The sequence below is a fragment of the Acinonyx jubatus genome, chromosome B2 (genome assembly GCF_027475565.1).
Source record: "Acinonyx jubatus isolate Ajub_Pintada_27869175 chromosome B2, VMU_Ajub_asm_v1.0, whole genome shotgun sequence".
Taxonomy (NCBI): Eukaryota; Metazoa; Chordata; class Mammalia; order Carnivora; family Felidae; genus Acinonyx; species Acinonyx jubatus.
In genome coordinates, this window is record NC_069385.1 from 88,105,594 (window position 1) to 88,123,244 (window position 17,651).

The window sequence follows — 17,651 nt, forward strand, 5'->3', positions numbered from 1 at the left end:
ATCCCTGCTCGACTGGGCACATTTTTGGTATTTTCTGAGAATAAATATCCATCTCAAAATCATTCATCTTTAGCAACCTTAACTTAATTTAGTATAGAGACACAAGAACTGCCCATTAATCTTCAACATTTTCTATCTAAAATGAAATTAGTAAAGTATGAAGGAATGGGGATATGCTGTATAGAAAGAAACATGGGTTTGGGAGTGGGTGTAGGAAATATCACTGTATTATGTTTATGAACTATGCCTCTTAAAAATATGCCACCCCACCATGTCTTATCCACCAGTGTCTCTAACAGACTCGTCTCCGCCTATGACCTCTCCTGAATCTACTCTCCCTGATTCTTGGCACCCGGGCAGCGTCTTCTCTTGCACGGTCCCATCTGTTTTAACTGTCACTTTCAGAGTCCAAGGAGCCCGCTTGAACTTTGCCTTAGAGCTTCCCTTTAGTTTTAACTTTCAAATGACTGTCTTTAGGGGAAATGATTTTAATCTGAAGATATTAATATAAAAGATCATATTTGTTAACAACGAAATTAATCGTCTAACCATCCTGCCTCTCTGCCAGAGGAATTCTCTTTCTTACCTCTCTCCGAAGAATGCAGTGGACCATGACTATCACAAAACCTTGCAATGAATCAAACACGGCAAAAAGTATCTGAAACAATATGGAGCGTTTGTCTGTCATGGCCAGAACCGCAGACATCCATGTCAGAGCCAGAAGGGGCAACACCACACAGGAACTCCAGAGGGACGCCCTGTTGAGAGACAGAGAAAGCAACATTACGTAGCTGCGTGTCATGCCCCAGGCAGTAACCAAACCCCCGTTCACCAAAGCATTCTTGTATGTGGCACCAAGACCATTAACTTGGAAACCATAAAGCAGATAACATTGGATAGTTTTATTTATTTTTTTTATAGACAATCCCACAACAGTTTTAAAAGCAGTTGCCAATTATAAATATTTAAGTATCGTCTTAGCTCCAATATTAGCAAACGTGATTTTTTTTTCCACAATAGCATTTTCTCACATGCACTGTAAAAGATTTGTAACAAGAAGATGTAAATGATTGGGACTAACATGGCGTTACTGGCGGTGGTGGCTGACAAAGCTGTTGTTGAAACTACTCCACACTTGGCACATTTGAGCGTCAAACCGCTATGAGGCTCACTCATCTGACTGCAAACAAACAGAACACCCACAAAAAGAACAAAATATTGAATTGTCACCAAAAAAACGTTGCTGCTGCAAGTTAGCTTTTAATACGATTTCATGCAGAAAAGTTTATTTATCAAAGATGAATGCTCTAGGTTATTTTAAAGACGCAATTAACACCACACATTATTTTTGTAACATTATACCTTTCAGTAAGATGGGCTTTTGTTGCATGCAAAGCATATACCCATCAATTACACCATAAATGGCCCTTGTATCTACAGATCAAAACTGTCCAATACACTGAGTTAAACATAAGCATGTGTTTGTGTAGACATACGGTGAAAACCCTTTATTCAGACCTCTAATTATCAGACGCCTTAGGACTCCGAGCTTCAAAGATTTTCATTGTCATTTGCAGAAGGGACATCATACCAATTAAAACCTTCTGAAATGTAAACATGTATCTCAGAAGCCCGATATAGGAAGATATATATTTTAGGTCTTTAATCATTTGTGGAAGATGTAGCCTTCATCCCAACAAATTCATTATTTTGAAATTTCTCACAGCCATCAATGTATTATCTATATTTTAGGATGATCTGAATATAGGAGCTGATGAAATTTGATGAAATATTAGTTTATAATAAGAGGGGTGACAATTGAATGCTTTAATAAAACACATTTAACATTAAGTTCAAAATATTCTTTCTGAACATTTTTTAATAGACTCCAACCTAACAGCATTTAAATGGTCTATTCTAGTCTGGAGGATTTTTCAGATACAAATTCAGATGTAAATTCAGATACAAATTATTCAGATTCAATCTACTATATCATAGAAGCAAAGTCATGCTATACAAAAAAACTTTACACACATTTTACTTTAGAAAATAATCCCTTGAAAATTACTGGTTTATTAAAATATAACTTTCTTATGAAAAACCAAAAAGAAATAACTTGATTCAAAATCAAAACATCTTGAAATAATTTTCCATGGTATACTTCTCTCGTCAATTCTCTTGTGCAGTTAATGTTTAAAATATATGTTTTCCCAGTGTGAAGGTTCCTCAAAAAGTTAAAACTAGAACTACCCTATGACCCAACAATAGCACTACTAGGAATTTACCCAAGCAATACAGCAGTGCTGATGCATAGGGGCACATGTATGTTTATAGCAGCACTTTCAACAATAGACAAATTATGGAAAGAGGTTAAACTCCATCAACTTTTTTCACTAATTCACATAATTGCCCTAACTATATATTTGAGTGTCTTCAATCTTGTTAAGTTCCATCAGATTAATATTTAAAAGACATGACTTGTTTATTGTTTCCTTTATCAGAGAAGATATGCTATTTGGTATGATGAATGGATAAACAAGATGTGGTTTATATATACAATGGAATGCTACTTGGCAATGAAAAAGAATGAACTCATTTAATTTGCAGCAACGTGGCTGGAACTGGAAGGTATTATGCTGAGTGAAATAAGTCAGTCAGAGAAGGACAGATATCACATGTTTTCACACATATGTGGATCTTGAGAAACTTAACAGAAGTCCATGGGGGAAGGGAAAGGGAGAAAAATAGTTACAAACAAAGACGGAGGGAGGCAAACCACAAGAGACTCTTAAATACAGAAAACAAACTGAGGGTGAATGAGGAGTGGGGAAGAGGGGAAAATGAGTGACAGGCATTGAGGACAGCACTTGTTGAGATGAGCACTGGGTTGTATAGAAGCCAATTTGACAAAAAATAAAATAAAATATACCTACAGCAAACCATAGGTGACCTATAATATTTATAATTAAAGTACATGAGAACAATAAAAATAAATAAAAATAAATAAAATAAAATAAAATAAAATAATAAAATAAAATAAAATGTTTTCCTAGTAGGTTTTTCCAAAATAATATTTAGTGGACATGTGTTAATAAAAGTGGCAGTACAGAGAAACATCTTAAGATGGTCATAATTCAGAATGTCTGGTTTGTTTTAAAGAAGTGCACTCATTTGTGAACAGTGCTTGGATGAGATAATAAATCTGAAAGCTATTAAGTAGATTGATCAGTAGACCTCATGAGAAAAATCAAAGCTTTTAGAGTTAGATGTGAGGGTGGGAAATTATGATACTAAATTATTCATTTTACTGATTCAACCCAAGACTTATGTACTGGCACATGTGCCCAAACTTTTCACAATAAGTAAGCAATAGTCTATTCAGTTTGGATCATGAGTGCCTCAACAGGCATGCTAATGTGTTTGAAACTACTCCCAAAGGAGTACCTATACCAGTATTCTCCACAGTAACTGCACATCAGATATATCTATCTATATATCTATCTATAGATCATCAGACATATATATCTATAGAGATATCTCTATCTCTATCTCTATCTCTATCTCTATCTCTATCTATCTCTATCCGTCTATATAGATAGATAGAGATAGATATATATCTAGATAGATAGATAGATAGATAGACCCCAAAGACTCCAATTTAATAGGGTGCAGGCATTTGTGTTTTTTAAAGCTCCATAGATTATTCTGATGAAAAGCAGGAATTCACATAATTGCCCTAACTATATATTTTAGTGTCTTCAATCTTGTTAAGTTCCATCAGATTAATATTAAAAAGACATGACTTATTTATTGTTTCCTTTATCAGAGAAGATATGCTATAGGGTATCTGTGCTTTAAATACAAATGTGGCTTTCTCAATTTAAGGACTCTTTGTCTCTAGGCTCTAAAACAAGATTGAAAAGCCAAAGGTGACTAAAAATTAATTTTAGTATATGGTACAAATATTTTAGCTTTGAGAAAAACTAATTTGTTCTAAGTATGGACTTTCCTGAAAATAAATCTGAAGTCAGTATTTGAAATGCTTATTTCTCTTTAGTTGAGATTGATTGTACTAAAAGGCTATACATACTTCCTTCAGTCAGGACTAATTGTTGAAAGCTACACTTGATGATAACTGGTTGGGCACTTTTGGAATTTGACTATTAGATGTATATGGAGCAGAGGAAAGATACGTTATCCAAGGAGATAGAATATTTTCCCCTAGTTTGTATGACCACTACAGAAATTAATACAGTATGAAGAACACATAGTCTAAATGCAGAACAGGGTTGCTGCAATGGAAATAAAATCTTGTTTCTTTGTTACAGGGGAAATTATACATGTATAAAATAAAAAGTGTCAACGGTTAAAAAAATTGAATTTCCCATAAGTTCAAATGTTACCATATTCACCAGGGCAGCAACACAGTCATTTCACCCAGATTATGCTGTCTACTCGTGCAGGGTCTTGAAGTCTACAAGTTTCCCTTCCCAATTTTGTTTTTCTTTTGCTTAGAAAAAAAATTTGTCCGATTGGTTTATTGTTGATACCATGTAAATTACCTGAAAAGAAAATATTACCCTTTCCTTTTGGAAAAAATCTCATGATATTTGTACAAGATCCTGGTAGTTTCCTTAACTTATGTAGATGAGATAAAACCAGTTTAAAACAGTAGATAAGAAAGTCCCATTGAAGAAAAAGGGGAAAAAAAGTGAAATATTTTGCTTGAGATGTTCTAAGAAGACACATGCCATTTTGTCTTTTCATTATTTCCAATTTTTTTTATATAGAATGTGTTAATTACAATCAATCCCTTTTGGGTAACTATATTTTACATGTTAGAAAAACTTAATATAATTTGGGTATTAATAAACTTGTCAAGACACTGTATTTTTAAATATTCATTCACTCATTCCTTTATAAATAGTTATTGAGCATAGACTATGCTTGGTTAGTTTATAATAATTAATTATAAAATGGAGGAAACAAAGAAAAAATGGGAAGAGGAACATATTTGAGTCTAAATAATAAACAATGTTTCATAAACATATCAAGTCATAAACATGATATACATTTTTTTTCAATCTGAAATGGTCAATATTTACAATATGGGGCATCAACTGTTAAGTTAATTAACTTCCTACTCAACGTTTCCATAGTTAATTCTGATTATTGATTGTTCACTGAAGTCTTTATGATTGCCTTCACTGATTCTCTGTGAAGTGAAAGTAGCTTCAAACACTTATATATACATATATTTTTAAAGTATTTTTTAATGTTTATTTATTTTTGAGAGAAAGAAAGACAGAGTAAGAGCAGGGGAGGGGCAGAGAGAGAGGGAGACCCAGAATCTAAAGCAGGCTCCAGCTCCAGGCTTGGAGCTGTTAGCACAGAGCCCAATGAGGGGCTCAAACTCTCAAACTGTGAGATCGTGACCTGAGCCAAGTCAGACTCTAAACCCACTGAGCCACCTGGATGCTGCTTATCACTTATATTTTCTAAAAAATTTCCTTCAATAACATTTTGAAATAGCAAATTTCAATCTATACATACTTTGGCATAAATTGCATTTTATATTATAGAAAGACTTTCTTAACACCTAGAGTTATTAACTTGTTGATAATTCTTTTCTGCTTTGAACAGTAATCAACATTCTGCTTTTTTATACACATATTAACATTTTTATTTCTTCAATAGTGGCCTTTGAACCAGAAAAACACTGGCTCGATTTTGCCAGTAAAACAGATGTAACTTCTAATACTATTTTTATAAGTAGACGTTTTAAAATTAATGTGTATATTAAAGTGGATAATTTCTAAATTCATAACATGACAAAGCTGTCATTTCTCTTAAACATATGTTTTCTCTTACAAAGAGCTATGTGAATCAAACTGGATATTACATATAAAATGATTAAATGAGAAAAAAATACTAACTGCAAATGTAATAAATCCTTAGCTTTATACTCATTCTGATGATCTCATCTCTTTTTTTTTTTTTGACCTCAAGGTCATCAGTGGTGGAAGCATAGATGCTTGATTGATAGAAATCAGGGTTTTTTCTTCATTTAACTTATCATAAAAATAGCCACCATTGGTTGAATGAGTACTTGCTATTTGCTACTCTAATGAATCCTTTATACACATTATATTTCATATACTCTATTATGAAGCAAAAATGATTATCCCCATTTTTCAGGTATGAAGACCGAACCCCAGAAAAATGAAATAACATGCCAAAAGACACACACAGCTAGTAAACTACAGAGCTAGATACTGAGCATGGCTTTATTTAAAAACATTTTTTTACCTCAAAGCTTTCTCCTAACCACTAACCCCCACGCCTCCAATTAATAATACACGTGTGTGCATGCCACTAGTGGCAGAAGTGAGTTTCCATACACCATACTCAGTACGGTCAATTTATTCTTATATAATTAATCTGGGCAGAAATACTGAAGCTATTGCTCCAAGTCCAACCATACATGGCAGAATAATAGTGTGAAAGCTTCAAGTTCAAGTGGTACAGAAAGCAGTGTCTGTGCACGTTCAGGTTTAGCTGGTTAAAGATACTATAGAGACTCATCTGAAGTGAAAAGTCTATGGAGACTCCTCTGACGTGATGGCCCCCCTTTGAAGGGAACCTCCAGTGATGTTTTGTTACATCACTGCAGTTCTAATGTTTGATATTAATGGTATCAAATTTTTATATTTATATTTATATTTTATATAAGCATTAAACCGAGTCTTTTACTAGGGGAAAACATACCTTGGTTATCTTAGAAGTCATTGCATAGATTATAAACATAAAGGACTTAAAATTCTCACTGCTCAGTGATCAAATACTATGACTATTAAATAGTACTATAAATTAGTAAAGAAATAACAATTGTAGGGTAAGTTTTGAATGAAAGTACAGCTAAATAGAAAGGAGAAAGCTATAAACTTTTTATAAGAAAATATACACAAGAAAATTCAAAAGCATTAAGATTTCCTTTAGATTTCTACAAATTTGTAAGATGAGGTGACTATGTAACCTTAAAAGGCTGGTATCAATCTGCTTATGGAATGTTATTAGTCATTAAATGTGGTGGTATCATAGTAACAGTAAAATTAAAGGAGATGCTTTCCTAAATTTTATAAGTGGTTAAAATGTGCAAATGAAAATTAAAAATAACTCTTCCTAGCAATTTATAGTCAAAACATCATAAAAAATGAAAATATATGACAAGAATACTGTTTCATTAGTGATTGTTTCATATGAAGAAATTTTCTGATATATACAATTAATCAAAGAGAATCTAGTATTTTTGCCCTAGTAGGAATTACTTGTCTCGATTCCATTGTGTCACATATCAACATTATGTTTGATCTACCCTCCTGTCCATTGTGATGCAAACTAGGGGGACTTTGAAAATGTTCAACTAAGGACAAGTATTTTTATACCCCAATGTTTATAGCAGCATTATCAACAATAGCCAAATTATGGAAAGAGCCCAAATGTCTATCAATTGATGAATGAATAAAGAAGATGTGGTATACACACACACACAGTGGAATATTACTCAGCCATAAAAAAGAATGGTCTTGCCATTTCAACAACATGGATGGAGCTATAGAGAATTAAGCTAAGTGAGGCAAGTCAGAGAAAGACAAGTACCATATGATTTCACTCATATATGGAATTTAAGAAACAACACAGATGAACATAGGGGAAGGAAGAAAAAAGAGAAGGAGGGAGACAAACCATAAGAGACTATTAGCTATAGAAAACAAACTGAGCTTTAATGGAGGTCAGCAGGGGATGGGCCAAATGGGTGATGGGCATTAAGGAGGGCACTTATTGTGATGATCACTCTGTTGTATGTAAGTGATGAATCACTAAATTGTACTCCTGAAACCAATATTACACTATAGATTAGCTAATTGGAATTTAAATAAAACTTGAAACAAACAAACAAACAAACAAAAGAACAAGTATTTTCACTCCAGCCTTAACATCTCATCTTATCTTACAAATGAGCAATACGCACAAACAAACCCAGACTTTCTAATGGTCTTAAAAATTATTTTTAGATATTAGTTGCATTACTTAAGAATAGCACATTGAAAAAAAAAATCTGAATGGCAGACTCTACCAGACACATCGGTTCATCAGGAACAAAATTCAAGGCACAGTTAAAATGCAGTCAATGATGATCTGGAATTGGAGTATGGGATTCACTGGTAAGGAACCTACAAAATCCACCAATTGCAGCTTACCCGGCTCTGTGTTTGAGCTTTTTATCTAGGATCCCATCTCTGGAAACAAGTTTATTAAATACCAAAATGCCAATCACCATGTTGACCTGTCAAACAGAAACAAAGGTTGACCTTTCAATGATATTGAAGGAAATTAGGTCCCTGTTTCTCCTGAAAACCCTCTTTGATTGATTTATAACCATTTCAGAATTATAAACTCACAACAGTAGTGAGAGAAAGCACTTGTCAAATATTTTATAAGTGCATAAAGGAGAACAATTTAACAATGGTGTGTTAACCTTAAAGTTTTAAAGTACGTTAAGTACATTAAATTTCCATGCTTTGCAGTTAACACTGAGGAGATTAACATTCAATTGTCTACCTTTTAAACAGTGCCATAATATGTGAGTCTGGCATTCTAAGTCACCCCTGATTAAAATCAATTGTCTAAATGAGTTTCACCCTATGAGAATCAAAAGATTTTCAGTCTCACAGTGTGAGACTAGATTGAGCCCTGGCAGCCAAAGGTGCTAAGAATTTGTCTTTGTCCCCAGAAGTGAGAAAAGAATGTCTAAATTCCTCATACTGTGTAGCTATCTCTCCTATGGGTTGGGGGAGCATTTTGATGTACCATGCTTTTCTAGACAAAAGAGAAAGCCTATTCAACTCACCAGCATCCTTTAGGAGATGGATACTAACATCAACTCTTAAAATGTGCTCTATTGAACACTTCTCAGCATTTTCTAAGACTCTCTTACTCTCACTTAAAAGATCTTTGCGCATAATACATCTGAAATGAAATCACACATATTTTTCTCTCTCAAGTAAAATTGTAAAAAGCTGTAGAGATGGCTGTGGTCTATTTGTAGCAACTTATTATGATGAGCGCCCACAGTTCTCTAACCTACCAGCACTTCCTGACAAAGGAATCCAGTCCAACGCTGAGACCAAGATAATCAAGGAAAAATATTTTCTTTTTGCCTTCCTGTCCCTTACCCTCCATGATCAATGGAATCTTGGTGCGTCCCCCAGTGCAAATGATGAAGCCTTTACATTGAAACTACTGGTTCACAAAAGTCTGTTTTAAATTAAACAGGATGACTGGTTAAGAAAAAAGAAAAATTCCTTTTTCCCAGAACATTGGCCAGATGAAATATAAAGCTGAAATCTGTTTAACTGCTGGTATAAGGAAGATCCAAAGCAACTGATAGGTAGGGACTTATTAGGAAGTGTCACTCTTCATAGCTTTCTGACAAGATACCATTTAATCAAGAGAAAGACTTACTCCTCTTCACATTTCTCATTATATGAACTAGGAGAAAAAAGTGTATTCCATGGATTCTATTAATCTACAATTTAATCATGAGGGAATCCATCACTACTCCAAAGACCATACTTTGATTTTTCAATTATACATATACTCTTTGTTTCTCCATTTTAGGGTTATATGTATATTAACTTGGTACCTTAGGGAAATAATTCAATTGATTAAATAAGAATTCGATGCAGCAGACAAAAATGTGCCTAATAGCTTCCATCTCCCTATGCTCTTCTCTAAGACTGAGGCCTAGATTTTGTCTTGTGAATCATGGACAGTTTCTGCTCCCTGCTATAGTTTAGAGGATGGAGAGCAAATGTTAAAGAAAGAAAAAAATCATATAGAGTTATTAATAAAGATATTGCTAGCTTCCATATATGCAATGAATTGTTCAAGAAACCAAAGGGTAGTTCTCCAATTAGAACTCTAATTGCACAGTGATGTGGATCTTTGTATTTAATTCAGACCATTTTCCCCCTTACATTTTCATTTAAAGATTTATTAGACAAGAAAGATTTGTATTGTAATCTAGAATATCAAAGTGAGAGAACGAAAGGTAAATTGGTAGCAAATTCCATGTTCCCATAATTAAATATGTAAAGGAATTATTTAGTGATTCTAAAAAGAAAAAAATTTAAATCCTTATGCACAAAATACGGCAGGGGTTCTCACCTCGGGGGTGATTTTTGCCCACAGGGAATATTGGGAAATGTCTGGAGACAGCTTTGATTTTTACCAACCTGAGGATACTACTGGTATCTATCTAGTAGGTAGAGGCCAGGGATGCTGTTAAACATCCTGACATATACAGGACAGCCCCACAACAAAGAAATATGTTATCCAAAATCTGTGCACTGAGGTTAGGAAACTCTGACACATGGACATAAGTTTTCTTGTTGACATTTGGTAGCAGCAGCAGTTACTAAGTTTAAGCGATCTTTACAACGATGGAGATCGCACAGAATGGTGTAAAGTGAAATGATAATTGATTGTGTACATTAACAATGAAGAATTGGTTGAAACTTACTCAAACTTCTTCATAAATGTGAAATTACTGTAAGAGAAATCCCACACTTGCATGTTCAATATTCTTCAGTCTTCAAAGTAAGAGTATTTTAGAGTACTAAAGGACTAAAGAGCAGTTGGTATTCAAATTTAAGTAGTAATTAATAATGAAGTAATAATACATTCTACGTTAAAGTTTCTTTACAGTGAACACAAAAATTGTCACTGTAATTGAAGCCAAGTAGTTTTTGATAAGAAAACAGAACGAGTAGATTTTGATGTTTTACCAGGACAACAGCAGCTGCAGGTCCAACAAAAGCGTAGAGTAGTCCTCCTTCAAGAGAGAGCCAGCAGCTAAAAACAACATCAGATAAAAACTAACAGAAATTAGTGATAAGTGCTAAACCATTGAAGTGTGATACAAATTACTTAGCGTTCAAATTTGGGCCCATTTTGAAGGTTTGTAATTAAGCAGAAATGCATGGAAGAGGTGGAAAAAGCGAAAATGAGAGCATTTGATGCGTGAGAAACACTATACACCTTTCGCAGAAAAGAAACTTTTATTATAAGGCCTTACTTTCAGGCAGTTAAAACATTTTAGACAAATTACTCTTCCAGTGAGATTTTTATATTGACTTTTAGTACAAAGGTGACTATCACATAAGTTTTGTAAAATGGTGCTCTGTATCCATTATGAAAATTTTCAAACGCTCTTTCAAGCAAGAACAGCATGCTTTTAGAGTCTTGCGTATGCCATTTATGTGTTCTTCCTTGAGGCCATTGAGATATTGGGAGAAATGGTTTAAAAGCCATCATTGAAAGGAACAAATAATCTATATTTTGTGCGCTTGTTTTTTGTTCTGATTTTACTTTTGCCCCGGACTACTAACAAAATTCAGTAAAGATAAGCTTTTGAATAAAAATAAGTGTGGCTGTGTTTATTTCAATTACTAAATTCACCAGGAAATGCAGGTTTGTACTGATATTGACATGGTAACCCATTTAGGTAAGAACACTTATTCTCTCACAGTAGAGAGGCATGAAGAAGGCATGGGGCTTGGCACTGGAGGCTTTGCAAGGTGGCCCATCTGCATGTGCATGGTCTAGGAATATAAGGAAATATAAGGAATGTAGGAAAACACCAGGAGATGTTTTATCTCTGCTGATGCAATGAGTCACACCTACTACTTCTTGCATCTGCTTTTGACATTTGACCCTGTCAGTATTACTTCTAGGTCCACAGAATCATCATGCTGCCTCCAAAATTAACAATTAACAATAACTGTTATATATTGGTTCTAAGGACACACTTTTTCTATATTGGTTGTGGTGGTGGTTACCTGACTTAGGCATTTGTTAAAACTCACAGAACTACACACTTAACAGTATGAATGCTGCTCTGCATAAATTTTATCTTAATTAAAAATTTTAATCTAGTAGTTACACACACACACACACACACACACAGCAATGCATGTATCGATATATACCTAAAACAAATGTGTGTGTATGTGGGTATTCGAAGTCTGCATTTAGTTATTTCTCCTTGCCATAACAGTGAACAGATAAAATTCTACTTTCCTACTTTGGGGTTGATAATTTAATATCTACGTTTTAAAATAAAACACCTGGGCGAAAAGCCTTTAGTCTGATAGGACACTGTAGTTTTGTGTCTCTGAGACTGCCACTGATTTTCTACTGTATTTTTGTGAGTTAATCTTTAAACTGACATACTACTCATTATATTGTACTCGGTTTCAATCACAAACTCTTTGAAAGTTGGAACCATATCATCCATAATTCCTACCTCTTGCTATATCTCCAACACAGTGCCTTTCAAATACTGGATTTATACCGAAAGTCATACTCCTGTAAAAGGTAATGGCTTAAAGGTAATAGTGCTGTAGTAAGCACTACACTACAACATGCGCTATCAGGGAGTTTTGCTTGTTTGTGTGTTTATAACATAGATGGCAGAAGAAAAACAAGTGCTCTAATGACATGAGTTCTTTAAATTCTTTGGAAATGTCCTTTTGTTGGGCAGGTGGAATGATGTCTCTTCTCACAGTCTCCATTTGGATGAGCCCACTAGAAGGACTAATTAGCACTAATTCCCATCTCAAACCTGAAGACAAACCGAAAATCTCACTTTAAAAATTTATACTTGTAAGAAGATGCGCCCATCTTTTTCTCCACTTCTCAACTGCCTCCTCACCTTGAGAGAGCAGATGAAATAAAATATCAAAGTGCATTGTTTTAAATTTTAAATATTTCAATATAAACTTTATTTATAAAATCTCTCTTGAATTTATCAGTGTTACAGCTGTGATAAGGATGGGCTGATACCCCACCCTCTTTCTTCCCTCTAATTTCTCCCACAGCCTAGGCATTTTCTAATGTGTAATTTACTGATCCCCCTGATCCTTATGTTTCAGTATTACCCTAACACGGCAACAAAACTTGAGCTGATCTTTCACAACTTGGTTGATACTAATATACATTATCATCAGTGAAATTAGAAGCTCACATCAGGATCATATTCTAAAAGGTAAACATCAAGATTTATTCAGATCTAAACAAATGCATTTGAGATTAAACACACAAAGTAAATATTGAAATATTTTAAAAATCAAATTCATTGTCCTTATGAAGAAATGTGAAATTGAAACAAGGATTCTGAACAGGGCTTCACCATTTACTTCCTAACCTCTGCGCATTTCAGCTACCTTATATCATTCCTCACTAATGTGATTTCTACCATTGTTAATGACTCAGTGACAAAATGCAAGGCATCGGCAGTGCCAACCAAGACTAATGGAGCATAGATGATGATTTACTTAATTATAAACATGATTTATCACTGTGGATGGACTTACTAGTGATCAGTGCCATATCCTTTCGTCCTTGTGAAGCCTACTGATGTGGCCACTACTAATGCTGGTAAACCTGCAAGAAAAACATGGTCAGACTTCACGTTCAGCTGTAACCACTGTGCACTCTGGCTCAAGAAAAGCTAGGACAGACTCAAAATGCTTACATCGAAGCAACTACATTTGGATGAATTCCTTCATAAAGTATGTTTCCATTACAAAATTTCTTTCAAGTACAAAAATATGAGAGCGACAGCTGGGTTTTTAACTCAGTGCACTTCTCTAATGTTGCTAGGTTACCACCACATTTGACATGGGTTTAAAGGAAACTAATAACAGAGATTTAGTATATCTTCTAAGTTATTTTTCCCTAGGGGTTTACACTGTTATAAAGGAAATTTATAGTTATAAAATCAGAAAGGCAAAAAATGGATGTTCTGCTGTGATAGAATATCACAGAAGTGGAACATTTCAGGTGGCCCCATATTGATTCATATCAAGTTGTACTTATTATAAGACAGAAAAAAGTAAAGCATTCATGTAATTCTTTCTTTATGATTTACTTATAATAACAAGAGTGTAGGGCCAAATTAAGGCCCCTAAGGAGTTAATTGTGGGGCTTCTTGGTCATCTTCCTTTTAGCAATCCTGAAGGAAGGTCAGAAAATATATGCCAGTTTCGCTTCATGCGCTTCTCGGTAGGTATCACTCCACACATTGCTCAGTCCATTTTGGAATTCAATTGCCCGCATACCTGTGCCAATTCTGACCTAACAGCTTTTAGTTTATGTTTGTCTGAATCATGCTCTCCTTACTCAAGTTCAAAGGAATGCCCCTGTGTTTTGGTGAACAGAGCTCAGTCTAATCCATGCTGTTTAATTATTTTACAAAAATTGTGGTCATGTCTTCTTTTCAGGAAGGTGATGTTTGCCTTTTCAGGTTGAAAATCCATCATCTAATCACCTTCTTGACTCCCCCCCACCTACCTTCTTTCTTCCTATCATTTCCCCTCCTTCCTGCTATTCTCTTCTGTGAGTCTTTTCAAGTGACACCACATTCCTTCATGAGGTTTAATGACAAAAAATATGAAGGGCATCTCAGAGGGACACATCATATTTTTAAACAAATATGGGCCTCTCCCACCCCGTACACACACACACACACACACACACACACACGGATATATATAGTTGACTTTTTGACTGATTACATCAAGTTCATTAGAAAAAAATTCTCTTCTGGGTCATAGCTAAAGCATTAATAGTCTTCAACCTGTACAATTTATTGTATTGTATTGTATTGTATTTATTTGTATTGTAAATACAAATTATTTTCCCAAATTTATTACATTGCACTTTGCTGTATAGAAATTCACATGCCAGTAATCTGCCACCTCCCAGAATTCTTGATAGTCTAGCACCATTGCCTTAGCTTTTTTGCTATTCAGAGTAGTTTAACATTATCTGTAAACTTGGAGACCAGCTGTGAGCCCTCTCCTCAAGATCTTTAGTAATGACACAAAATGAGGTAGTTACCATTCTTGAAAACTGCCACTTTTTATACTTAGGTAAAGTCACTTACCTGCATTCTATATTTCTTGGATCTATGGCACTGATTCACGACAAAAGTGTCCCCTGATTCAGTACCAATTTAACTTTAGAAGGTCTTTGTCATGAAATTCAGACAAAAGTTTTATGAAAGTACAAGTAGAATACATTCTCCCATTTGCCTGTGTAAAGAGCCCTAATATATTAATCCTACTTTTTCCAGTATGAATTATTCTGTTATTGTAATAAGTCCGCTTATTTGTAATTTATCAGCCTCCATCAAGCATCCTATTCTCCAGTCTTCTGGTCTATTAGGTATCTGTTGTATATTTGGTCCAAAATTCCCCATTTTTTTTAGTTCAAGTCTTTCAGAACTCAAAGGCAAAAATGACAAAATCCTGAGGTTTTCTGAAACTAGTTTCTTTAAAGTAACTAATTAATTCTAATTAAACTAATCAATTCTAATTAAACATTAGAATGGGCCTTATGAAATGCATGGATCTTCAAGATGCCCATTTTGTAAGGCAATTTGACAGAAACTTTTCCTAATAAAGAAAAGCAAACAACGAATTAATTCTCAGTCTGTCAACAATTCTGTTTTTCCTTTGAGGACCCCACACACTAGTCACAAGGTTTCATTCACTCTCTAAGTGGACTTTCTTCCTGTGATGGACAGCTGTAGTCCTTAATTGTTTTGAGCTCTCTTGGAATGGACTTCTCAAAGTTTTCTTGTGGGGAATATGTGACTAGCACCTGTTTTGAGCCCTGAACACTGTAAGACATTTTGCATTTTCAGAATGTATTAGCAGAGAACACTTTGCTGTACTGCCTGTAGCTATCCTAGGCTTCTTCTTACATCACTGCTTAACTGAATGGCTATGTGGTCATCCAATATTTACTCCTTCTTAAAGTTCCAAATGCTCAAAGAATTTTCAAAAATGACCAGCTTCATTTATTTCCACTTCCATTTATCAAATTGGACCAAAAAAAGTAGGTTGGGGATAATCACACCCTATTGCTTCATTATATGTGTTCAAAGTCATTTTAACAACAAGAGCATGAAAGGGCATATTAATATGCTTACCCCATCCAAGGCACAAAAAACGTTTCCTTATAAGCCGGGTCCTAATTTTTCCAGTCACAGCCATATAGGACTGCCACGCCTCAGTTAAAACCCAACAGAACGAAGCCAGGAAGAAAAAGTGCAAAAATGCAGTGGTGGTTGTACAGATGCTCTGTGGAAACAGAAAAGACTCACACTGAATATAGTGGGGGGGGGGTGGGGGGGTAATCTTGTGTCCTCCAGAGGACTGTTCATCTTCAACGCATTGCTTTTATTTCAAATATCTACCTCTCCTGTGTGACAGAGTAATTATTTACAGAAATTAGAAACCCTGCAGTCTTTATGCTGCATATGATACGTATGATAGAAAAAAGATATGTCCTAATTCCATTTGCATGTTCAATTTTTTATGAGGAGAAGCCTGAATGTAAATTAAAACCCAAGGGAGATTACAATTACTACTTTACTTGGAGTTTTTTTTTCTTGAAATGTAATTATGGGAATGGTCCTATCTTCAGTTTAATTTAAGTTACAGACATCTTGCATAACTCTTTTGGCTATGTTCTTGATCCTTCCATTTCATCTGATAATTCTTTGTTATTTTATCTGTGTTGATGCTAAGATTACAACCCAACAGCCATCCAAAAGGAAAAATTGCTCTTATACAAGTGTGATATTCAAGGTAGAAAAGTATAAAATGAGATTTGGTTAATAGCCTAGTGCAAAAATAACATAAGTATTTTTAAGTACTTAATACATTGTTCTTTATTATTGCATTACAATGTGTTGTATGTAATCAAGTCATTTTGAAAAGTTAATCGAGTCACTGGCAGTACACCGCCATGATTTCATAGATATTTTACTTTACACAAGTTAATCATTCTGAATGTGCCAACCATTAGTTACTCGTGACTCATCTGCGAAGGTGAGCAGCTGAATTTTGGTAGAAGCTGCTCCTTATTTCACTACTAGTATAATGTCTTTGTGTAAATCTTGTTAAAATGCAAGTCTTCATAAATCAGAATCAGTAACTAAACTAAATTTAGTAACTAACTAAACTTCCTCTGTCAGTCTGTCTTGCTATTCCCCAAAACTGAAAAGAGCAAAGCACAGAAGTAGAAAAACAATCATAAAAAAACCTCATTAACAGAGAAATAAAAATACAACTCTCATCTTCCCACCTCCACCCAATACACTGTTAAAGCCAAATGTCTTTTAAATTTTTGGCCCAAATTATTCCTATTATTTGTTTATTCTCTTGAAATTCACCAGATGTTAATTCAGCTTTTCAGTTCTTTTAATCCTATAAAAAGAACTTCACCATGCTTATCTCTCGAGGTTGTTTTAAATGTTGAGAGATAATGTAGAGAAGCTGAGCAGCACCATGCTAGGCATATAGCAAGTGCATCAACTGATTATGACCATAGTCATCATTATTTTAAAAACAGTACTAAGGTGTTACCAGTTGGTTTTCAGCATGTGATTCCTTATTTCATGTAGCACTTAAAAATCCTAGGTTACTTATGTTTATCCTCACAAAGATGACAATTCTCAGTATGATAAAGTCATGGATTTCTAGAACCCTTTCCTCATACCTTTACTCCTATTT

At 34.5% G+C, this 17,651-nt stretch overlaps 1 protein-coding gene across 5 annotated transcripts in view; it reads right to left on the reverse strand.

Annotated features, from left to right (window-relative positions):
* ADGRB3 (adhesion G protein-coupled receptor B3) overlaps positions 1-17,651 on the reverse strand; it is a 727,056-nt gene that overhangs the window by 55,798 nt on the left and 653,607 nt on the right. For 4 of the 5 annotated variants that reach the window (XM_053222612.1, XM_027057493.2, XM_027057492.2 and 1 more), the window contains 6 exons: positions 16,064-16,214; positions 13,440-13,509; positions 10,851-10,917; positions 8,262-8,347; positions 1,082-1,180; positions 587-758 (listed from right to left, as the gene is read on the reverse strand). In XM_053222612.1, coding sequence (XP_053078587.1) covers positions 587-758; positions 1,082-1,180; positions 8,262-8,347; positions 10,851-10,917; positions 13,440-13,509; positions 16,064-16,214 — 645 coding nt within the window. The remainder of the gene's footprint in view (positions 1-586; positions 759-1,081; positions 1,181-8,261; positions 8,348-10,850; positions 10,918-13,439; positions 13,510-16,063; positions 16,215-17,651) is intronic. The other variant, XM_053222611.1, reaches the window with a different exon arrangement.